This window comes from Triturus cristatus, chromosome 3_2, assembly GCF_964204655.1.
Source record: "Triturus cristatus chromosome 3_2, aTriCri1.1, whole genome shotgun sequence".
Lineage (NCBI taxonomy): Eukaryota > Metazoa > Chordata > Amphibia > Caudata > Salamandridae > Triturus > Triturus cristatus.
This window is the reverse complement of record NC_140584.1, coordinates 453,124,149-453,149,627: the sequence shown is the minus strand read 5'-3', so window position 1 is coordinate 453,149,627 and position 25,479 is coordinate 453,124,149. Positions and strand designations below refer to the sequence as shown.

The window sequence follows — 25,479 nt, the reverse complement described above, 5'->3', positions numbered from 1 at the left end:
ACGATATTACACAATATTAAAGTGATTGCAGCTAAAATCTCTCATGGGACTGAGAGTAGTGAGATAGATAGTAGTACCCTATGGAAAAGCAACATAACTGATACTTATTGGGTGCCGAACAGTGTGTGTGGGGGGGCATTATCAAGGTGCTTCATGCTAACTCATGCTGACATCCCACGACACAGCCACATCTCCGGACACCTAAGAGACCTGCACTGGCTCCCGGTCAACAAGAGAATCACCTTCCGTCTCCTCACCCACGCACACAAAGCTCTTCACGACCAAGGCCCGAGCTACCTCAACAACCGCATCAACTTCTACGCTCCCAAACGACACCTCCGATCAGCCAGTCACGCCCTCGCCGCCGTCCCCCGCATCCGAAGAACGACAACAGGAGGAAGGTCCTTCTCCTACCAGGCCGCCAAGACCTGGAACTCCCTCCCGACCGACCTGCGCCTGACCCAGGACCACCTCGCCTTCAGGAAGAAGCTCAAGACCTGGCTGTTCGGGCAGTAGCAGCACCCCCCCCCCCCCCAGCGCCTTGAGACCCTCCGGGTGAGTAGAGCGCTCTATAAATGCCTATGATTGATTGATTGAAATAACCCAGTGGCTCTAACAGTGCTATCAATATGCAATGTTGACCTGAAATCCAAACGCGCTTTCAGTTTCATGGCGAGCGCACGGCTTTCATTATATGCGGCTCACTGTATTTACCATTTTTTTTATAAAGACCCCATGCCACGCTTTCACTCAAATATGCGCCCCTTCCCCCGCTGCATGGACTACACGTGAAGCTGGCGCCATGTTAATTAAATAAATCTGCAGCCGCCATTGTTCCCACTCCCTCCACCATCCCTCCTCCACCAAGGCTTAAGTGAGGTGTGATGCCTTTTTTCCCCCTTGCGCACCTCCAGAGCACTTGGACAACCTGCGTCATGGGCCAGAGAGCAACACACATTGGAAACCGCAGGCGCTTTCATGGCGCCTCAAGGTGAGTCTGGAGGTACTTGAGAGCGTGGCTCGACGTAGCCATGTCATGAACAATGGCACAGGGGCTTCTCTTTTTAACAGTGTGCACCTGACTTGCTCCGAGAGCGCCACTGTAAACAAGGCTGTTCTTATCTTGTCACGTCTGATGGCGCTGCTAAAAGTGAACCTCCTAAGGTGACTTCAAAGGCAAATCCACTTCTCAAAGCAGCAGAGATCGTTCCTTCTATCCTTTAATTGACTCGTATTTGGCATCTCTGTTCTTGGCAGGAGGGAAGTATTAAAGCAATAAACGAACAGCTGAAGCCACAATTGGCAAGGGTTGCTATTTTTAAGTAATGGCGCATTCACTTTTTGAAAACAAACTCATATTTCGTACTTTTTTAATGTTGACCTCACGAAAAAGGTGTTCTAATTATTAGGAGGCAAAATGAAGAAACATAGCAAACCTTTCGCCTCATATAGTACTCTGTTGTTTAAAATAGTTTCCTAAACTGGGAATGGGGCGGGCCAGGACTACATATGCGCTTCTTTACTACATATCTCGGGGCAGATTTATGTTCCCTGGCGCATACCTGCAAATCAGCATGGATGCGCCAGGGAAGATGCGTCACGCAAGTTTGCCCTTGCGCCACCGCAGATGCGCCGCATTTAACAATGCGGTGCATCGTGGCGCAAGGACAAGCAGATGCGTGACGTATATGCCGGCGTAAGGTTGGCGCAGTGCTGAAGTTGTGTCGCAAGCACGACGCAACTCCAGTACTGTTCCAACCTACCCTATCCCTAACATGGTGCGTCAAGCTTTACGCCTACTTCAAGCAGGCGCAGGGTTTTGACGCATCAGCGTTGGGAAAGTGGCTCAGTGAAATCTTATAGATTTCACTGAGTCACTTTTCAGGGGCGTTCCTGCGATGGAACGCCCCCCCCCCCCTGTGTCGCAACGCCCACATGAAACCTGACGCAGGTTTCACGTGGCGCAGGGCTTTACACCGTGACGCATCTCCATAGATGCGTCACGATGTAAATCTGGCGCAACGTGGCGTAGGGTTTATGCCGCCGCTGCGTCACAAAAGTGACGCAACGGCGGCGTAAAAGGGGCGCAAGTCCCACATAAATCTGCCCCCTCGAGTCCAGCCGTCCTCCATTGCTTCTTTGAAGGCCAGTTATTCATTATTTCCCCCTACTTGTTTATTCTGCCAAATGTATGTTCTTCAGGTGGGGATGTGCGCCATCGTAAAAATGGTCCGCACTGCCTCAACAACATTAGCATTGCCAATAGATTGCTAAGACAAATGACTTTTTATTTTTAACTTATACCCACGTGTTTCTTTTCATCCTATGCTTCTTCTCCTCTCCCATAATCCCTCCCGTCCACATTTTTTCAACCCCGCCCTTCCGGGTTTATTCTCCCCTCCCTCAGACCCTCCTCCTGTACCTGTTTCTTCCCCCTTCCCAGTTTCCAGTCTCCATTTCATATCCCCCTCCAGAGAGCGGGGATTTTGAGTGGAGTTGATGTGTTATCAGGCACACCTGACTCACATGAGTTTGTTAGATTGCGGCCTTAACCCTCATAATGAGCCTGGAGCCTTGGTGTTTGATTCCTCTTCATGATACTTTAGCATTCCACCACTACTTCGAAATTCACCACACTCCACTCAGCCATTTTAGCAGGAACTATGTGTTCCTGCATTCTCTGCCAATGTGTACATAGGCTGGGACCCACCCAAGCGCTGCCAAGCTGGTCAACGGCGACGCTTGAGAGGGAGGAGCGTGTGACCCAAACCAGCACATGGATGTTGGTTCTGAAGAAAAGTGGGTGCACGCTCTGCTGGCTGCTCTGTGACCGCTTCCGCCGTTAAAGTAGTGTTGTTCTCAGATGTGCTGCTTAAAAGAGACTGCTAGGCTGCTCGTGCCAGCTTCCTTGAAGGCAGCACGGAAAGCGCACAACACACACGAGTGTCAGGGTGCATGCTCAACAGTTGGGTGACGTCAGAGGGAAAATTGGGAAACAAACAGGGTGCGTTGCTTCAAGCATTGTGGCCACATTGGTACTCAGCCTTATTTAAAACCCCAAAATACAGCAGTACTTAAAACAAGGCTGAGTTCCCCTAAATATTCAGCCTCCAGACCAGCACCCCGGGTGGGTCCAGCTCTACAGCACTCTCCTGGAAATTCACCTCCCTCAATGTTGGGTTTGTCAAGTCTGCGGCTGGAATATTAATGATTGTGAAAATTGTTAGTACAACACGGTTTTGTGCCTCATCTTCTCATGGGATGTGTTTTGCTATGTTACAGTGATCTAAGCTGAAACTCTGTATTATTGAATTAATAGTAAAACGTGTATGTGTTCAGCCAACATTAGGAATCTTAGTCAGCCAGCCATGTATAAAAACACTGGGTGGCCTCTTCCTCAAGTGCACAGAAGATGGCAAGTACATGCAACTACATCTCTTTCTGTCTTACTCCCTCTCCTTTACTCCACAGATTTGTTGCATCCTCTAAACCTCACGCATAATAGATATCCCTCCTGTATGCGCCCAATCAGAGGTGGAATTCACATTGCATCTTCTCTGTTTACCTTCGCCAATAATCCGTTACCATTTGCTTCTCTGCAGGGACCCTTTTAAGCCCATGGTCTTTTCAGGCTGTATTCTTCTGCTCATGTTTTTCTTCATTACCCCATTTGTATAGATTACAGTTCCGTTCATCATTAATGCGTTTATTGGCCTCTTTCTGATTAATACATTGCACCATTCACACACAATAATATAACTTATTTATCAATCTCAGTTTTGAACATCTAATGGCTGCACTGGAGCATCATATCGGATGACATGCCCCATACACCACATCTAAACATCAACACACTTCCTTTTACATTCATTGCAAAACATACAATTGCCATTACATACCTCCACTCCACTCCAAAACACATAAGTAAAAAACATTTCCATTAGAAGGCCAAAAGCTCTAACTCTGAAAAAACGTGAGCCCTATTGCATTGCAAATGCTTGTTTTTAATTATGACATAATAGAGCATCTTGAAATACATGAGTTTCGGATATATGCTGTACAAACCTCTTGTCTTTGATTTAATAAACTATAATGTTGCCCATATATAATAACAACGCTGACCATCCAGAGGGCTCCACGTGGCAACTGACTTGCCTCTTATTTCACTGTTGGCATTGTTGTCAGGGTATGAGGAGGCATGAATATTCCTACACTCAGTTTTTTAAAACGGTCACTTTTTAAATAAAGTACTTCTGAATGCACTTATCTAGTCTGATGTACTAATGTGTAATGCTTCTGTATGTCAAAGAAGCACAGTTTGGGAATTTTGAAGAAACTATATCTTATTTTTACACGTTTATTGCAAGATGTATAGAAAAATGAATGTGTTCCTAAAGTTTTGCATGTCACCTTATTTGCTTCTGTTCTTTTACTTCTTTTAGCCTGTAAATAAACGCATTCTTGTGTAATATATTTTTGATTACTAGTGCTTTCTGAAGTAAACAGTAGCCCATTGCAGTCATTCTGCTGGGGCCGCATTTGAAGGTCAGGAGGGTCGCACTACAGCGTAATAATTGCAATGTATGTTTGGTCCATACCTTGCATATATCACATATGTACTTTCAGTACCGTGCACTAATGTGGCAAGGGGCGTGGTCAGCGGTATCTTCAGTATAATAACCATAGGTAAATGAGATTATTGGGTTATTGACTAGGCCGCTGGCACCAGTGTTGGCACCCTCTGTGGAAATATTTGGCACGGCCTCTCCGGCTGTCGCCACTGGCTTAAGACACATTTCAGGCCGCTCAGCACACTGTAAAAATAGTGTTTGTTATCTGGAGAAGCTTTGTTTCCACTTACCCGTCGGACACGATGCCCTCTGCTATTTCACACACCAGCACGAAGAGCAGGGTAAAGGTCAGGATCCAGCGCAGGTTGTGGCCCGGGAAGTGCAGCCACGTGCTGTGGTGTATGTGGACCTTGGAGCTTTGGCTGCCCCATCCTGCCGGAGAGAACCCGGGTTATTAATGACATAGAACGCGGGAGGCGGAAATAAACAACGTTAGTTTTCCACAACAGCAAATCCCGAATGTGTATGATGGAAATAAATGTGCACCAGCCTCCTGGTTCTAGCCAAGTAGGGGTTTTTCTCAAGCTCTACATGGTCAGACTGCCCCGGCCTGACCCTATTCATCGCGTTAGCATGCATGGAACTGTGCACCTGCTTCTGGTGACGACCATCACTTCTAGCAATATCTACAATGCCTGCTTGCGTTACTAACTTCTTGTCACCCACAAGTTTGTATCAGAACCCCCTTAGTACTTTGAAACCAGTATTAAACCCAAACTGAAACTGCACACATGAAAGTTACAAAATGGCATTTTAGGATTGTTCATGTGAAGGAAGGGACACCTTCCTACACATAACCAATCCTCCCCTGCACACAGACACCCTTGCACTCTGGTGCAAGGGTGGCTGCATTGGCGCTAAGTTGTGAAACTTAGCGCCATCACAGGGGGAAATGCAAGGCTCCACCACATTCTTGTAAATATGGTGCAGCCTTGCGCTTCCGAAGAGGCGGAGCGTGTCGTTAAGCCCAGGAGGCGAACGACAAGCTGTGCCACTTTATCGTACATGTGGCCCAGAATGTGGTAGCTATACATTGGATCAACTCATATCAACAACAAAACAGATTCAACACAACATATCAACTCAAAACAACAAAAAAGCAAAGCAAAAGTATAATAGAAAAACACAACATTGACACACAGCACAAAACAATAATACAACACAATAACAAATCAACAGAACACACCATCTTACAAAAAGAACACAGTACAACAGAGCAACGCACAGACAACAAAACATGCCAAGAAAACACAACAAAAGAAAACAGATCAAAGCTTCTACAAAAACTCAACACAAAAACATGGCAACCCAATAACAAAATGCAATATAAGACAGCAATACAACAATAAACCAACACAGTACTCCAATAAAATGCAATCACACCAACACAACACCATCTACCAACACAACAATGCATTAACACAACAGCACCACAATACAGCACAGTTGTGTTGTTGCATTAGATTCGAGAGTTGCTTTTGTTTTATGATGGTGTGTTATTGTGATGTGTAGTAGTGTTATGTTGCAACATTGCATTGGATTTATTTTGTGTTTCACCGTTGTGATGCTGCGATGTTATTATTATTTTGTTACAGTTAGTCTGAAATTTCATTTTTTTGTGCTCTATTGTGCTTTGTCATTATTGAGTTGTTGAGTTACATTATGTGTTGTTTTGATGAACTGAATTGTATTATTTTGTAAAGTACTGTTGTCTCATGTAGCTTCGTTTAGAAAATATAACAAGTGTTGGCCTGCTCTAGTCAAAAACAGCACATTCCATTGAAGTTCCACTGAAAAATAAGCATGTATTACTTTCAAATGTGATAGCATACAACTGCTACAGCTTTATGGGACGCTAAACAGCCTAAAATCATGCCACGGATATCCCCCTGAAAGAACTTCCCACGCTCACTTTATGTGGCCAAATTGTGTGATCTTGAGCAGTTAACTTCTTTTTCTTTGGCTGTTTTGTTTGTCAAAAATTGGAGCACTGTCACTTAGGCTAATTCCCAACACCACAACCTTCATACAAAGTCTGGGTGTTTTCATTTAACTGATAAGGAAAAGTCTTCGGTCCTTGCTGAGGCATCACTGTGGTGTGGTCAGTGAAGGCGCTCACTCGTTAGACAGGCTCCCTTGATACACGTGTCACCCCTGAGAAGGGAAGTGACCCACCACAAACAGAGCTTCCCCAGGAGAAACTGGCGGCTGACCTGCAGCACAACGCTCATTGTACTGTGATACCAATGCTCTTCCAAACGCTTCCGTTGCGTGTCTATGGGTTCACCTTATTTCGGGACAAGGAGCTACTCCCAGCCCGGGAGACGGCAGCGTCGCGCGCTCCAGGTAGACAATAATTCCCCATTCCCCTGGGGGGAGACGGCGCTGCCTTGGCTGCAGCTCCAGGCTCTGCACTAGAAAGCAAAAGTTGGCAGGTATTATCCCACTCACACCTTCAGTACCAAGAAAGCATTCTGCGCGCCTGAGCGTGGCAACCCCACAGCCATTTTCATATCTGAAGCGTGACAGGGGTCTGCCGTTCCGAGGGGGCAGACAGTCCTCTGAAGAGAAATATCTACCTCATGGCGCGTTACTGCTGCAAAGGGCAGCTTCTCTCGTCCTGGGATTCTGCAAGTCCAAGGGCACACAGCACATCCCGCCCAGAGCGGCGGTGTGTCCTTAACCCATCATGAAATGACTTAGAGCGAGAGGGGAGGGGAGCATTCACAGAAAGAGGGTCGCCACAGTGAAACATAAAGACTGCTTTACATTCTACAGAGGTAACTTAGGCCGGCGGGGGGCACACGAAGCATGCACACACTTACCTATGAATAATATAGGGAAGGTTATAAATAGCAAGAAGACGTGGGGCACCACGTTGAGCGCGTCCACGAAGCAGCCGTTGTTGAGCACTCCTTTGTCCACGTTGTAGGCGGCCGAGTTGTTCTCATTCCCGCAGAAGGCCAGGGACATGGCTGAGCCGGGGCTCTGCGGGCGGAAAGGACAGGCTCTCAGACACTGGCCAGGCGCGCCACCGGCCCTACCTGGGGCGCAGGGCGCGGGGGAAGGGCGGTGGGGGTTCCATCACCGCCGCGGCGCCGTAAGGGGGAGGGGGGGGCTACGCGGATCCCCTGCGCGCGCGCTGCTGTCACTGAGGGGGAGGAGACGCCACAAACAGCGCTTGGAGCGGGGAGCTCCTCAGCATCAGCACCGGCACCGGCAGGGCAGCTCTGCGCGCAGCCCGCCTCCTCCTACAGCAGGGGCGGGGGAGGGGATGTGAGGCGCAGGGCACCGGCTAAACTGCATGCTGACGGACTAGCCCAGGTGAGTGCGGCAAGTACAGCACAACAACACTGTATCGATTAAGACATTCAGATAAAACATGGACTTGGACGCCCGCCCCATACATCCTCTTTTCTTCGAACTGTACGCCGTTTCCCTCTGCGCATTGAAGTACCCGAAAGGATACCCCTGGCGCTACTCTACCACTATCCGAGAGACATACAACATCTCTGGCTTCCCATGCAGCAGCTGTTGTTCTTCAGTAGATACTGCCTATAATAATGCAACTTCTACAAGTATAGCAGAATAAGAAAGAAAAACAATACTCTACAATACATTCTTTTGGATCTAAGCATGCTTATTTATAAATGCATCACACCCACGTTTAGCTGACTCTAATCTCAATTTTGCAAGGACAACAGAAGAACAATAAACAAAAACAAGTACAGCAGCGGAACAGTAAAAACGGCATTGATTTGGAATCATACATTCCTTAAAGAAGCCTGGTTATTGTAAAAAATGAAACCTCCCAAGTTTAACTCCGTCCCATAAATGTAAAGCATTGTTGGCTTCACGTGCAAATGTGTTTTTTTTCTTTTTCTTGAGGAGATTTGGCTTGTCGTTATGGTTTCTTGGAAGCGAAGATACTGAATGGAATCATTTCGCTATGCTTGCCGCATCACAAATGTGCGCACGACCCCCATACCCCCGAGGACAGAAGATGTGATAATGCGAGTTTGTAGTTAAAATCACCTGCACAATCCCCACCCCTGTCTGCACGCGCAGATGAGAGAAAGTGCCCCGTGGAGCAGCAGACGCATCACACAGCATGTCCAATGCCAGCAGGTATCGATTCATTGGTTTTCGCTGCATTCATAGAGTGAACGCTTAAACCAACGAGATTGAACCCGAAGATGTGTTCTCTGTTTAGATTGCTAAGACTGTGAGGCAACTGAAGTTACAGGTGTGGTGGTATGTGAAGTTATCTGCTGACGAGCGACAACGCTCTCAAGAAGAGTGTGATTTGTTTTGCGAAGAGAGGCGTTGAACTTTCTGGGTGTGGAATATTTGTTGGTGAATAGAGTAGTGCACTTGGTTTGGTGACTAGTGACAGGGCACTTAAAATGAGTGTGACATGTCCACAACAAATGAAACCTTACAACCATTCTCGATGGAGTAGTGTGCTACCTGTCTGATGATGCACCTCGACGCACCACAATGGGGTACGAGTACTATATGAATGCTACATTACAACATAATAGGATGTACTGTTTGGAATTTGCAAAGTTCAAGGACTGCCAGTGCCACAACCTTTTGACTCTGATATTTGGTAAGCAAAGTATTGGTGTGCACTCTCAATAAATGTGAGCTGTGTTTGGGTAAAAAGTTGAGTGCACTTATTATCAGTGTGCATGTGATTGGCATTGATGGTAATTGTGCTCAAAATAGTAATGATAACACGAATGTGTTTTATATAGTACTTAATACTACAGATTTAGCACTTCTAAAACCCTCATTACAGGAGTTTTCAGACAAACAGGAGCTTGGCTTTGGCCCTTTTTGCAGGGATATCCACAAACTTTTTACTTCTTCCTCCATTTTTTCCTGACGTGTTGTTATTGGCTATAGGACTCTGGGCACTTTACTACTGCTAATCAGTGCTAAAGTGCATATACTCTCTGTGCAAATTGTTATTACAATTGGTTCTCCCTGATTGGCATATTTAATTTACTGGTAAGTCCCTAGCAAAGTGTACTGAGTGTGCCAGGGGGCCTGTAAATCAAATGCTACTAGTGGGCCTGCAACACTGATTGTGCCACCCACATGAGTAGCCCTGAAAAGATATCTCAGACCTGCTATTGCAGTGTCTGTGCACAGTTTTAAACTGCCATGTCGACCTGGCTAGTGCACCCACTTGCCAGACCCTAACCTTCCCTTTTCTTACATGTAAGGAACCCCTATGTTAGGCCCAATGTACCCCCATGGGCATGGTGCTGAGTCTGTGAAAGGTAGGACATGTACTTGTGTGTGTGACATATCCTGATAGTGAAATTCTGCTCTTTTTTTACTATTGAAAGGCTATCTGATCCCATAGCATATATTACTTTGTAACATCTTACAAGTTACAAGTATAACCTCCCATTGGGACAAGATAGAGAATAATGTTAAGGCTCTCTGAACGCAGAATTTAATAACACATCTTTTAGTAAGGTTGTTTTTTAAATTATGTGTTTGAAAATGCCACTTTTAGAAAGTAGGCATTTTCTTTTTTAACCATTCTGTGTGCCTCTGCCTGTTTGTGGGTTGACAGGGTCTGGGGATGTGGATTCACTGTAGACAACCCCGAGGGGTGTGGGGGATTGAGGTGTGCCTGGCCCTTCCTGGATGACTCAGAGCTGAGCTGAATGGGGCTTTGATGCATTTCTACCACCGAAGCTAGACCTCCTAGCGATCCCTGCTCCGTCGGCCTCCGAAACCCCCCCTAGGGCCCGCCTCTCAGGTCAACCCAGCCCGATATCACACATCCAGCACATACCACCAGAAGCATCCCTAAACCCTTAACCTCCTACCCACGTAATCTCTCTGCACTCCGGGCTACTGACACTCCTACTAGGGCCTACAACACGAGTATGGAAAAGCCTAACAGGGCCCAGAACACTGGTCGATTTAGCCCCAACACCAGGCTTCAAACTCAGACAGACAAAATTGCTCCCACCCTTTCGGCCCCCTGTCCGCAAGATCATCCCTCTCATAGGGACGCTGACTGTCTGCCTAAACCCACCTCTAGACTACCAGCACAAACTATCAGAACCGCCCCCTTGCAACTGACCCCCTGCTTGCCAGAACATACCACTCTTAGCGATATTGATAATCTTCACCGCAGATCCTCAGAATTAACACGGAGCATCCACAAATCGATTCTGGACCTAAAGCACCACCTTTACATCACAGAACTTTTCTTCTCGAATCTCTGGCTCTCGCAGAATGCGACCCACATCCCCTTCATGAAGCCCCTCCTTCACCCACTACCACTATCCTTGAGACACCTGCGCCCACGCAAACAACCCTGCCACCTCTCGGAGGAGAAAATTCTTGCTCTCCTCCATACCTACAAACCCACCCCAGGCACTAGCAATCCCTCTGAACTCACGGAGGAAGAAGTGGCAGACCTCCTCAGTAGTTATGACTCTGCCTTGACAACCCCACGCTCCTTAGTCCAGAGGGAAGAACACCGTTTCTGCACGGTTGCAACCAACCCTAACAGATCTGCTACCCTCCGCATCAGAGGGGTGGTCAACAGCAACCTAGCTAAAGTTCCCACCGCTGCTGCTACCTCGACAACCACTCTTACCCCTCCCTAGCCGGCCTCCTAATAAACTGCCGGTCAGCTGTAAAGCATGAATCTGATGTCGCTGACTTCATCCTGAGTCATAAGTCTGACCTAGCGATCTTGACTGAATCCTGGCTCAAGGAATCCTCATCGCCCTACCTAGACCTCTTAGTCCCGCCCAACTATAACATCGTAAGGATGGATAGGCACCCAAAGAAAAAAGGGGGTGGCATTGCCTGTATCCACAGCTCCAACCTCCTCGTTACGGAACTGCCAGTGGACCCTAAAGACTCCTGCAAATACCTCACGCTCTCCATCTCCAACAACACGTCTCAGCTGTGCAAACTTCACATCTTTTACCACCCCCAGGCAAGAACGACTCCTTTATGGACCTCCTCATGGAAATCATCACAGCCAAGATTTCTCCAAACTCTAATGACATTTTCCTTGGCGACTTTAACTTGCATTGGAACGATCCTAAGGACCCTCAGGTCAATGCCATCAGACAAATCTTGGCCGATCAAGCCCTTATCCAAGCCTGCTCCCTCCCTGCTCATTCGAAAGGCGCCACTCTAGACTGGATCATTGCTAAGGAATCAGCGGTCAAACTTATCTCTATTGACCCCTGCAATTGATCCGACCACCACGCCATCACCTTCCTCCTGCCTAGCACCCACAAAACATGGACACCTCAACCCGTGATTCCCAAACGATGGGTTAGAGACACTAAGAACCTTGATCACGAGAAACTGTCAGCGCGTTGTGTGTCCGACCTCCCCCCCCTCAGTGCACCTCGGTCGACAACCTAGCGAATCATTACTCCTCAACCATATCCGACATTCTCGATGACCTGGCACCACTAAAATTAAAAAGAACCCAGATCAAAGACTGAAATCCCTGGTTCAGCGGATCCCTCAACAAGGAGAGGAGACCCCTTCGACAGACTGAACGAAACTGGAAACAACACCCTTCAGCGGCACATCTAAAACTTCTCCACCAGGTCAGAAATGCCTACAATAAGAAAATCCTCAACACTAAAAAAGAATTCTTCAGATCTGAACTGGAGAACACCAAAAATCGACCTCGCAAGCTGTTCGACTTGGTCAAACACCAATCCAACAAACTAGCTAAAACCACCAAAGAAACACCTAAACCCCGAATATCAAGCGAGGAATTCTCTTCCTTCTTCTGCGACAAAATCTCTGCCCTTGGAAATAAACTTAAATCCGCTACTCACCACCAAAATCAAAATCTGCCTGCTCCACCTCCTCTCTCCGCGCTGTCCTCCCAAACCTCACCCAAAAACCTAGCGCACTGGTGAATGAATGAATAAATGAATTTAGACTTGTAAAAGCGCGAACTTAGCCCAAGGGCGTCAAGGCGCTGGATGCAGAACATCAAGAGACGAGTCCAAGTTTAAAACCTATGACGAACATTCTATCTCGAGAATTCTTGCCTGTTTAAAACCGAACAATCACTTTAATGATCCTCTCCCCTCTAACTGTCTAGCTGCCGCCTCTCAGGCTATCATCCCTTCCTGGACCTCAATAATCAGCGCCTCTCTCCTACAGGGCGCAATTCCTGACTCGCTCAAGGCTGGCCAAGTTACCCCCATAAAAAAAAAACAATGCTGCACCCTGCCTCCACCGAGAACTATAGACCCATATCCAACATCCCTCTCCTTGCCAAAGTTCTGGAAAAATGTGTGCAACAGCAGCTAAGCCTACACATCAACAACTTTCCCCTGCTAGATGACTTCCAATCAGGGTTCAGACCTGGACACAGCACGGAAACCACCCTCCTCCACATAGTGGATGACGCCCTCCAAGCCCTCGACCTAGGCAAAACTTGTCTCCTAATCCTCCTAGACCTGTCCTCTGCCTTTGATACGGTTAACCACGAAATTCTCCTAGAACGCCTCAAACTCAGGATGGGGTTGGATGGCACCGTCTTTGAATGGTTTAGATTCTTCCTCCAGAACCGCTCACAGAGAGTCCTCATCAACGGTGATCTATCCGCCCCCTCTCCGGTTACGGTTGGCGTCCCCCAAGGATCAACCCTCTCCCCTATCCTCTTCAACCTTTACCTTGAACCTCTCACCGAGGTGCTACGTGCCGCCAACGTCACCTACCTAAAGTACGCCGACGATACACAGATCTACATAAAAATCTCTTCCCCTGAGGATATTCTCTCCCTGAGCGAGGCCCTGAAGCTGACAGTCCACTGGCTCACTGCCAACCAGCTAAAACTCAACGCAAATAAAACTGAAATTCTCCTGATCTCCCCACCCAAACCCAATCCAGACATCCAGGAATAGATCAAGACCATCACAGCACTAAACTGCCTTCCTACCATGGTTGACTCGGCGAAATCCCTTGGAATGACCCTTGACGGCAGCCTGAACATGCGCGGCCATATAAACTCGATGGCCTAAACGGCCAGATTCCACCTGAGTTAGCTAAGAAACCTAAAACCCTTCCTCGATGTGGCCGACCTTAAAACGGCAACCCAGGCACTAGTCATTTCCAGACTAGAATATGGATGCTCTACTCTCGCAGGGCTACCCAAGAACTCCCTGGCCCCATTGAAAGCCTAAGTACAAAAAGAGAGAGTTTCCCAGGTTTAACCAAAAGGGACCGGGTATGTAAAGTATTCAAAACTAAAAGACTTCCCCATTGAAAGCCTGCCTCAACACCGCCGCCAGACTCCTAACTGGTTCAAAGAAATTCAACCACATCTCCCCCCACCTCAAAGCTCTGCACTGGCTTCCCCTAGAGGCCAGAATCCAATTTAAACTGGCCTGCATTACTCACAAAGCCCTTTACTCCAATTCCCCTTTATTTCGCGCACAAAAACTTCTGGAATCTGTATGAGTCAGAAACTCCCGATCTGCCAAAGCCCTGCTGCTGCAACCAGCACGCTTCTGGAAGAAAAAACCTACAATCGGGCCTTCTCTGGGGCTGCGCCAAGAATTTGGAACTCTCTCCCACCCGCCATCAGAAGACATCCGTCCTTGGCACACTCTAAGAAGGAAACCAAAACCTTCTTAATGGGAAAATACCTCGCCTAACAAATACTTTACAATCACCGCATCGACTTGCCCCACTCTCCACCTCTGCACTATCCATGGCCTCTACGGATGATACCTATTCTGCACTCCTGGCCATCCCCCCAAGAGCTGAGACTGTGTGCCTTCTTGTATAATGTATCTACCTGTTTTAATTTTTATATCACATGTAGCCTGGACTTTAGACTGTGTGCTTTTCCTGTATAATGTATCCCCTACCTTTCCAAATTTGGACCCTCCTGTCCTACGCTTGTATACTACCTCTTAATCCTGTAAAGCGCTCCGATACCCTCATGGGTCTGGTTCGCGCTCTGTAAAACTATGAAATAAAAAGAAAATAATAAATAGAGAAGTGGGAGGAGATTTCCTTGCACCTGAATAGGGCCTGTCTCCCTTGCACAATGCTGTCTCCACCCCCTGTGGTCATACTGCACCAGTGAGGACAGACCTGGTTTGGACTGGGCTCGGAGACCCTTGCACAAAGAGAACAAAGACAACATGGGGTATAAGTAGTAGACCGTAAACCCCAGAGGTTTAGATTACTTCTGGACTCAAGAGGAACCTTTGCAAAGGAGAAGAGCTGAAGAGTTGTGAGGAGGAGCGCTGCCCCTTTGCCGTGTGCTGTGTGGGGTTGGCCCGCAGTTGTTGTTTCTGCCAATGACAAATCTGCTTCCCTTTGCTGTGAACCTGAATGAAGAAGATCTCCAAGAGCCTGTGTGTGCTGGCCTCCAGTTCTGAAGTCTCAGGGACACATGATTTTACCTTCATCTCCCCTGAACTCTGCTGCTTACATTTCTGACCTGCCAGGAGCTGCTTCTTCCAGTTGTGGGCCTCTGAAGGTTGTTCCTGCTGTTGGGAGCTGGAAGCAAAGAAGAACTGAAGAAATCGACGCATCAATCTTCTTGCGGCTGTTTTTCTCGATGCAGCACCGTTGTGCGAGAAGAATCTCCACACATCGCCATGCCTCTTCTGAAACCGACGCAGCGCCTGTGGTGGCTGCAAGAACCGATGCATCGAGGGATCATGGCTGAAGAAACTGACATAGCACCACTCGACACCGCCGCATCGATCACCGCTGTATTCCAGATTTCCATGCATCGCACCTGTGCGGCAAGTTTTTCCGATGCATCACCCACAGACCAGAATCATCTTAGAGTCGACACATCACTTCCCCCTACAGACTGGATTTGACGCATCTCTTCTCCTGCGTGCAGCAGAACTGTCGCATCACCTCCCCAAGGTCTCAGGAACTGACACAAATCTTTGCTTTCAAAGATTCCCATCTCTGCAGCTGTTTGACCTTGTGAATTTTGATGCATTTACAGGTACTTTGTGTAGAATAACACATCCATAGTTTTTTAGGGACTCAGTTACTTGAAAACTTTGAAGAGCCTTATTCTTATTACATGTATGTTGGATTTTGATGTTTTAGTCTTGTTGAGTTTGGATAAGGTACTTTATTTTTCTAAACTAGTGTGGTGTCCATTTGTGCTGTTATCACTGTATTACTGTGTGTTTTGAGTACAAATACTTTACACATTGCCTTTGGGATAAGCCTGTCTGCTCGTGCCGAGCTACCCAGGGGGTGAGCAGGGGTTATCCAAAGTGTGTGTCCCCCTGACATGGAATAGAAGCAAGGGTCCCTATTTGAACAAATGTACCTACCTCTGCCATCTAGAGACCCTCAATTCGAACAATGGGGTCAGCGGTGAGGATTTGAACTTGTATTTTTACTTGACCCACAGTGATTGGTGTACATCACTAGTTTAGTGCAGATCACTATGCAACCACATAATATGTTTTATTTTTTGGTTCTATTTTTGATCTGATCCTTGAAGTATCCACGCACCAGTTCTCTATATGGTAAACCAGCAAGTGAGGCTGCAGAATTGGAGTTTGACATTGAAATGTTAAGTAGTACAAAGTATATCAACTCTAGCAGTTCTGCAAGAGCATTGGATATCCCATGAGGAGCAACTCCAGGAAAGAGGAGCTGCAGAAAACCTAAGGGGCCTGGTGGAAAGCCAGAGAAGCTGGGAAGACAGATGATGCAGATGTGGATTGGGGTGTCCCGGAAGGTGGTTTCAGATCCCAGGATTTTCCCTTTGGGAGAGCAGCCTCTAGGGCTGGCAGCAATCATTCTTCCAGGAACTGGGCTCTAGAGGAAATGGATGAAAGGTGAAGGGCCAGAGATCATTAGTTGGAGGCTATGAGCCTCCAGGCAAAGGCAGAGGAGAGCAAAAACGCTTATGCCTTGAAAGAGAAGAAATTGATATTGGCACCTAAGCTGAGAATGAGAGAGCTTGATGAGGAGCTCAAATGGCTATTTGGACACAGGTACCTACCTCTGACAATTAGAGACCCCCATTTCTAACACAGGGATTACAAGTGGTGCAGTTTTAATGTATCATACATTTGCAGGCTGTGGTAATCCTGCATTTTCTACTGGGTACAAATCTAGTCGGCCACACATAGTGGATGTTGTCTCGGTAATATGACTGGAATTATTTGTTCATATGTGGCAATCAGTGCTTCATGATTGCTAAAACGTATACCTAAATCCATCGAGGCCTAGTCAGAATCAACGTGTGATCCCCTAATCACATTTTCTTGGAGCAAGACCCATTAACCAGTATGAACATGCTAGAATGCTACTCCATATGATTACATTCTGTCTGCATTTTTATTTGAGCAAAGCCTCCATAAGCAGATCTAGGTGATTGCAGTGGGTACTTGCTTTGCCCCTAGCTATGCCTATATTCTGGTGGGAAGAGCAGGAGTCCACAAACCCTAGCCTAGACATATATATGCAATATTTGATTATATGGCTATGCTGTTATATCGACTATTTATTTATCTGGTATGGCACAACAGAGAAGATAATCTCAGATAAAACTTTTCAATTTAAGGCTTGAGGTAAAATGGGTAATCTGGTAACATCACCTCATAAGAAGAAATCAACTGGCAAGTAAGATGAAACATCCCATATGGCGAATTGGTCAGATTAAAAAGAAATTGCAGTATTGAACAAATATTTGATGCAGTATAGGATGATATACTAAAATATTTTTCAAGCAAGAGCGTACCCCCTAAGAGAACTACATATAGCTGTAGAAAAGATCATCACAAGAGAAGAGTTTCTGTATAAATCGAGAGCCACAAGTAAATTAATTACTTAGGAGAGAGACTAAACAAACAGACAAAATAAGAATCATTACAACTTTCAGTAGTCAACCTCAAACAGAAAAGAAAATACTATCCCACAATTGTGACATCCTGATGAATGAAGAAAACACTCTTGAAATATCTAAGGCACTCCCAAGGCCTAACCTCAAGAAGGTGTAAAAGTCTAAAATACATGGTACTGAGAAATTACTTTTCGGACAACAGATAAAACAGACAGTTGGACTTGGAACCAATGAACTGTTACATATGTAGAAACTGCAAAGCATGATAAACATAGAAAGAATAGGCTGTAGATCTGACTACACAGTGTATTTATTTGAATGCCCATGTAAAAGATACATGGGGGTTGGAAATGGCAATTTTGCAGGGCCATCCCAATACATTTTGCCTTCCTCCTCTCCGTTTTTACTGAATTAATTTCTGTTGGATGTTGGACTTGGCCCTTTTTCCAGGGTCATACCTGAACTTTTTGCCTTCCTCCTGGTATTTCTTCTGACCTGGTGTTGGTGGGTTTAGTACTCTGGGTACTTTATCACTGCTTTCTAGTGTAAAGTGCATGTGCTCTTAGTGGTAATTCCTGACCTGAAAGGAGTAGAGTGGTCAAGTTTGGTATGTTTGGAATAGTGGTCATAAATGCTGCGTAATGGTGTTTGCAGATTTATTATCACTATTTTAGAAATGCCACTTTCAGAAGTGGGCTTTTTGTGTGCTATGTGTCTTTGTGTCTGCCTGTTGTGTATTGCATGTCTGGCTCTGGAGTGACTGAGACTGGGGAGGTGCAATGGCTCAAGCGGGACTGGGCGAGTCAGTGCTAGGGTGAGTGTGCCTGATCTGTATTTGGAGTAGTGGGAGGAGTAGCCCCTGACCCTGAATAGGTCTAAGCCTGCCATGTACAATGCTGGCTCCACCCCCCTGTGGTGTGTCTGGGGCCAGGACCTACACTGTCAATGGGCACTGTTGTGCACTTGTTAGGTCCCCCCAGAACTAGTTTGAACTGGGATCCAAGTCCTGTGCCAGGAGGTGAACAAAGGACATAGGTAGTATGAGTATTAGGGCTGTGACCCAATGTAAAGTGTGCTTACTTGGATCTGGGTGAAGAGGACTGCTGGGTGCCAGGAGGAACCGCCACAAAGGATTTCCCCTCTGCTAGAGGACCTTGTGAGCTGGCCTGCCTGGGCCCAGCTCTGCCCCAGTGATCTCAGGGCTGGCCCTTCAGTACTCAGTAGTACTCAGCAGACTTAGCGCTAAGAGAGCACTGGATTCATTGGAGGTGCCTCCCCCTGACAGGAAGGACCTTATCATAAAAGAAGCAGACAAAGGAGGAAACCCAGTAGCACTACACGTAGATGACTACATTCTCGAAGCTAATCGTCAACTTGGAGACGAAACATGCTATGAACTTCTAACACGTGATCCCACACAGGACATCCTCAAATCGATCAAAGCCAAGATCGATAAGTGGTACTCGCTGGGCCTCATATCTCTAGGAGAAAAAGCTTTTCTATACATAACACATCCTACCATGCCGGCCCTCTACCTTCTCCCGAAAATACATAAGGGTACATAACCGCCACCCGGAAGACCAATCATAGCGGGGATCAACTTAGCATGTTCAAGGATGGGAGAATACATAGACAAGAAATTACAGGCATTGATGAGAGACATCCCATCGTTTATCCAGGATACTAAAGATATCCTCCTCAAACTACAAGACATCATGTGGGAACCAGACTTTGTATTGGTGTGCATTGATATCGTCAGCCTCTATACCACTCTCGAACACCACAATGGCATTATAGCTACCTAACGATCACTTTGGACACAATCTGCCAATCTCTTGGAAACAAACAAAATTATCCTAGAGATGTTAGAGTTCTGCCTAGAGAACAACATATTTAGCTTCAATGGCAAAATATACAGGCAGAAACGCGGAACTGCCATGGGGGCCAAATTTGCGCCACTGTACGCATGTATTTTCATGAGCCTTGTGGAAAAATTCTGGCTGTAGATCAAGACTTTGCTGAATTCAGCTCTCACATAATATTATGGCGACGATATATTGACGATATTCTTTGTATTTGCCAAGGAGACATGGCATTACTCCAAAGATTCCTGGAAAAGTTGGACAGAAATCCCTGGGGGATAAGAACCACACACCTACTCACAGACGCAGATCAACTTTCTGGATGTCACACTCTATGTCAAGAATAATACCTAACATAGCAATCTCCACAGAAAAGAAACAGCAGCAAACTCTATACTCAGAGCAATATGCAAATCGGTATTTGAGGTCAAAAGGAAATCCATCACCACATTCCTGGATAGACCAGCAGGGTTTCATACCTGTAAAAACTGCAGTATTTGCAAACTGAGCAGAAGCAAAACAACGCAAGTACCATTAACAAAAGGAAAATAATTTACCATCAAAGAATGGATTGATTGCAACAGTAAATTTACGATCAATGTAATCAACTGCCCCTGCAACCTTCCGTACATCGGGAGCAAGATACGACCACTACGCACCCGGATTCAAGAACACTATCGTAACATACACAAGCACAACACCGGTCATCCACGTACAGAACATTTCCACTGTATGCACCCACACAAGAAAGACTTCACCTTCTTTAGTCTGGAAGTTGTCCATCCAGCCAGAAGAGGAGGGGATCGTGAACTGAAACTCAGCAGACCAGAAAGTAAACTTATCCTGAAGTTCAAGACAGTGGCATTGGGTCTGAATAAAGACGCAGAAATGCATGTATGGCTAGGAGAGGAATAACACATGAATCTCAGACCTGTCATAGAGAAGGATATAACTGAAACTACAGGACTTTCTGGGGGGATTTTAAAATGTATGCTACACCTCACATGTCTCTCTTCCTCTTGCACCGTGCTAGGCCTTCTCCTTCCCCTGCCTACCAACCTAAGGTTACGGTGCAAACATGTAGATATGCCCATGGCTGACTACAAACAGCGTACCCTTCCACACTGCCACTCAGAACCTCTACCCGAACCCCCCTCTAGCGAGCCAGGCTTTCCCTGATTTTGCGAGCTCCGTTTGAATACGTCTCATTATGCCCTAAGATGCCCATTTTTGCTCTTAGCGTAAATCTACCTCTACATATGACCAACAAAGGATGGTCCACTTCTTTGCAGACATACGTGCATATAAAATCAATTGCCTCTAAGCCCTACCTGGGTTTCCATCTTTCCTTTTTCATTTCTCCCCAAGGGTACTCTCTATCACCAACACCACAATCAGGCCTGCATTCGTTCATCTTAAAACTACCCTTAGCCTAGTGTTTACTCCATCATAATGAGGACTGCTATTTTATATCCCCCGTTAATATGGAAAGTTACCTTCGCCAATCACAACATGGCGCTTTATAATCTCAGACTACCGATCCAATCGTTAACCTGATATGACCCAATTTCTCGCCACAACATGACCGCCAATTCTCACACTGACCAATCCATCATGGGTCCTAGTCACCCCAGGCAGCCCAATCACTCCATGTCCCGGAGGTACTTGCTCACGCCACCTTAAATGGCCGCCACGCAATACACGCTGGTTGCCATATCTTCATTCAGAACCGACTGGCCTGGCATTACGCCCGATATTATAAGGAAACCCTGGGCCTCCAGAGCCTAAATTGACCACCTTTCCAAACTCCCGATTTTCAATCCCTCACCCTTCATCCCATTTTCCCATAGATATGACAGGACCATATCTATACTGACGATTCCACTCATAATTCGATTATAACGGTAAGACCTGATACCTATGTCCACCTAGACGTGCATGCATCACCGCCCGGCGTTCTAATGCACTCCCCGTATGCCAACCGGGTTTCTGTATACCGCGTCTCTGCTTAGGACACATTACTGTTCTTGCTTCTAACTAACGAGGGAGGCACTTCTCCCTTTTAGAATTGATTTATGTTCCTCTCACTCAAATGCAATTGAACACTCTCTCACACAAAATACTGGGCTCCAAGAGTCACTTTTCATGTTCATATAGCTGGAGGTTAAACAAGTAGACCCTGTGCAATATGATTGAGTCTTCCCCTGACTAATAAGTCTCATTTATTTCTCATTTTTACATCCCTGGATCCGGCCGGAATTGGCAACGCGACTTTTCTGCAAAATATGTAATTATAACGTTCTGTTTAATATATACTTTTGTCCTATATGCTCGAATCTAATACAAATGTCCCATTTTCCTTTATAAAACAATGCCTCTCTACCCTTCACTCAAATCTTTCTCCCATGTCTTTACAAATCACCTGAAATGACGAATGTCACGTTGTTGCTAAACTATACTTTTTATCTGTTTTCTGTCATACACGCTCGTTTCACACACATGTTTGTTCCGTTCTTTTTAATTTGTTTAATTTATTCCTTTCGATCGCTCGCTCTAACAAATGTTTATCTCGCTTGCAACAACTTGAAATGATGAATGTCACATTACTGGAATTTGTATCTTGAATTGTGCTTCCATATATATATTTTTTGATTGCGGCATTTTGACACACCTAAAACTAACACTTCTGCCTACAATGCATAAACTTACGCATCGGTCATTTATTTACTTACTCATTGTACATCCGGGATGCCACCAATGTCTACGATTAATGTTCATGCAATTTATCATAATATTGTCAATAATCACTCCCATTTATGCTAATTTACAATGATATATATCGCTCCACAACTCGTGAATATTATCTGAACCACTTTGCTTTGTGTAATAATTCGGTACAACTGTTTGTTTGCTATAATGCCCCATATGCTTCTTGCCTCCTATATGCCTCTTGTCCTTATCTATGTCTTCACTTTCCCCTTTTTTTCGCCTTCTTTTTCCTATTCTCCCTTCTCTTTCTCTCTTTGATCGTTTAAACATAAACTATTGTATTCCAATGTCTTACACTGATGTTAAAATGACTGCATGATGTCTGTTGTGTTCCCGTCCTTTCTCCTCCTTTTCTTCTTTTTCCCCTACAAACTGATCTCCCCATTCCTCTCCCTCTAATGCCCTATCATTCTTTCTTTCCTCTCCCTTACCTCCTATCCCGCTTTCATTCCTTTTCTATTGACACAGGGATACACAACCTCCCCCCCCCCCCCCCCCGCTTTTTGTTCACCTTGAATGTATGTACAGCCCTGAGGAAGCCCCAGGCCAGATGGCCATGTAAAGGGGTGAAACACGTGTTGGCTGTCAATTTGTTTATTTCTGACTCACTCTCACGGATAGAGTGACAACACCATAAACGAACAGCAAAATGAACTTCTGTCTGACTGGAATTTTTTCCTGAAGGAGTACGAAATCAGTCTTGCCCTTACAACCACTTTGAACCTTGTCCATATTTTAGGGGGTTAGGGGTTTCCCCCTGTCAAGGGGAAGTATCACAATGAAATATTTGCTCAATATTCGGCCAGTAAGGGATCGGGACCTTTTTACACCATATCTCACAGAGATGCCTCCCCTTCGCCTGGAGGAAACTCAAGCTTTGTTTGCCAGATCCTGTGGGCTTTGCACCTCTTGAGACCGCAAAGGGAGTGGTAAACATGCCGGGGAAGTCTGGGCTGAGCCCCCACACTGGGGTGTGAAGATCTCCTTGAGGGCTGCCCAGCTGGTCGTAGCGAAGCCAGCAGGGAGGAGAGGCCCTCAAGGGAGAAATTGCGGAGACTTCGCTCTGTGGCTGAGACCAGAAGTGAGGCGGAGGTGCAGCCTGCTTGTGGGCGGTGCTCCCATGGTGACGAGCAAAGCCCCGCATGCTTTTGGAACTTGAGGAGACTCTGTCGCCCCTGAGAGAGAGCTGTGCTGGGCAGCCTTTGGCCTAAAGTAGGGCATGGCCGGGTAGTGGGTGAGGAACTGCCTTGCCGGAGCCAAAACATTGCAGAGACTTCGCTCCGTGAAAATTGGAAGCCAGGCGAGGAGCGCCTGACCTGGGGTATGACTGGCAGAAGAGATTAAGCCAGGCGTGACGGTGCCTGATGGTGGTCGGGGCTTCCCGTGCGGAAGAGGAGAGCCCCGCATGTCTGCCGAAGTCGGGGAAGGCAGAGGAAAGCCCCGCGTTTTGGGGCAGACCAAAACTGAGCCTCGCAGGCTCACCGGACCCCACAGGAGAGGACCGGAACCTCTTAGGCTCCCGATGACTGCATCCTTCCTGGTTCCCAGTTGGCCCTGCGAGGGAGAGAAGCCCCGGTGAGTGGGGCTGACTAGGCACCCTGTTGATGCCTGGATGTGCTTACTGCTACATCGCCAGATCGCGGGTAGCTACAACTGAAAAGAAGGAGCCCCGGTGAGTGGGGCTTGGGAGGCATACTGTTGGTGCCTATTTTGTTACACAGCTGCACCGCCAGATCGCGGGCAGTTGCAACTTGGGGGAATTCATTGAAGGAGACAAGGGTGATTTGTACCCCGCCCCCTTTACATTGCACACATTGTCTTGGTTGCATCTGCAGCTAGGGGGCCCAGTTTGGGGACATTGTTGTGTCTAACGATACCGGGCTGCCCAAGAGAGGGCCAGGAGGTGGCAGCGATGTATATGTGATGCCCAGAGGTGGTGACAATATATATCTCATTGTGCAGTTTTATCCTAAAGGGGGGGGCATGATGTGTTTACGGAATAGGCTGCGGCTGCTGCCAGTGTTTACTATGGTGCCCTGTGGCAGATGTTTATGCACAATGTGCTATGCTTGGTACCCATGTGTGCCGCGTTTAGTATAGTACACTGCTTCTGATTATGATTGGCATAACATGTTATACTAGGAAGTGCTTTTATGTTCATGCCTCATGTTTGATGCCTAATGTAGGGTGTTAAATGCACTCTTACCGGTAGTAGTGGCTATCTTCACTAACTGTAAAATATGTGAGGTTATGACAGTGGCCTGATTGACCCTGTTGTGTATATAATCCCCTGTAAAGTAATACCCAGTGCCAGGCGGCACAGGTTATATATGTGATTATGCTATAATGTGTTTCATGAGTAATGCAAAGGCTATTCGTGATATAACCTTGTGTGGAGTTTCTTTTGTGGTGTGCCTAGTGTGTCGCTGCTGTGTGAGTTTCGAACTGCCATGTCGACTTGGCAAGTGCACCCACTTGCCAGACCCTAACTTTCCCTTTTTTAACATGTGAGTCACCTCTAAGGTAGGCCCAAGGTACCCCTGTGGCAGGGTGCAGTGTTTGTGACAGGTAGGAAATGCCCTGATGTGTGTGGCATGTCCTGATAGTGAAATACTGCCAATTTTGTTTTTCATTATTGAAAGGCTATCTGTTTTAATTTTAAAGACTGATGATGTGATAACCTTTATTTGGTCACCATATGCCAGTTTATTGTCTACAAGTACTCTCAGATTATTGACTCTCTTTGCAGGTTTGGGAAGAGCAACCATTTATTGTGGCCATTAACTTGTTGACCAGAAGGAGGTGTTTCTGCCAAACAGGAAGACAGTTTCTGATTAACACCTTTCACTTATTCAGCTCCACCATGTAAATTATCTAGCACTTAGAGACGATTCGGTGTGCTTTAAGTCGCACAATAGAATTGAGTCATCAAGTGCCTCACTCTCTCACTCAGTTAAATACAAAATGCATTATTCACATTTTAGCTTGGAGTTGTACGCCATGTTTAGTGATAATTAAAGTGGGTATTCAAAAGGTAGCAGAATAAATATGGCAACATTTGTGCTTTACATTTTTATGAATTGTTTCTTTCATGATACACAAAAATACTATGCATTTGTTTATAGAAATCATTACTGAAAACAGAGCCATAAGTAGCAACGAAAACATAATAATGAAGGTTAATTATGAGTACATTTGATTATCAGGAATTAAGTAAAAGAGGAATGTACTAGCAACCTAGCATTATATTTTGAACATTCCACACAGGTTCTATGTTGCCGGAGCTTAGTTTATATTTTATTCCAAAGGGAGAAGTAATAAATATTACATTTTCATACTGTATGGGTTT

At 46.2% G+C, this 25,479-nt stretch overlaps 1 protein-coding gene across 2 annotated transcripts in view; it reads right to left on the bottom strand.

Annotated features, from left to right (window-relative positions):
- ABCC8 (ATP binding cassette subfamily C member 8) overlaps positions 1-25,479 on the bottom strand; it is a 1,425,084-nt gene that overhangs the window by 1,199,916 nt on the left and 199,689 nt on the right. Inside the window, exons 3-4 of one of the 2 annotated variants that reach the window (XM_085648067.1) lie at positions 7,457-7,619; positions 4,862-5,003 (exon numbers count right to left, since the gene is read on the bottom strand). In XM_085648067.1, the coding sequence (XP_085504193.1) occupies positions 4,862-5,003; positions 7,457-7,619 (305 nt within the window). Of the gene's footprint in view, positions 1-4,861; positions 5,004-7,210; positions 7,296-7,456; positions 7,620-25,479 lie in introns of those variants that run through there. The other variant, XM_085648068.1, reaches the window with a different exon arrangement.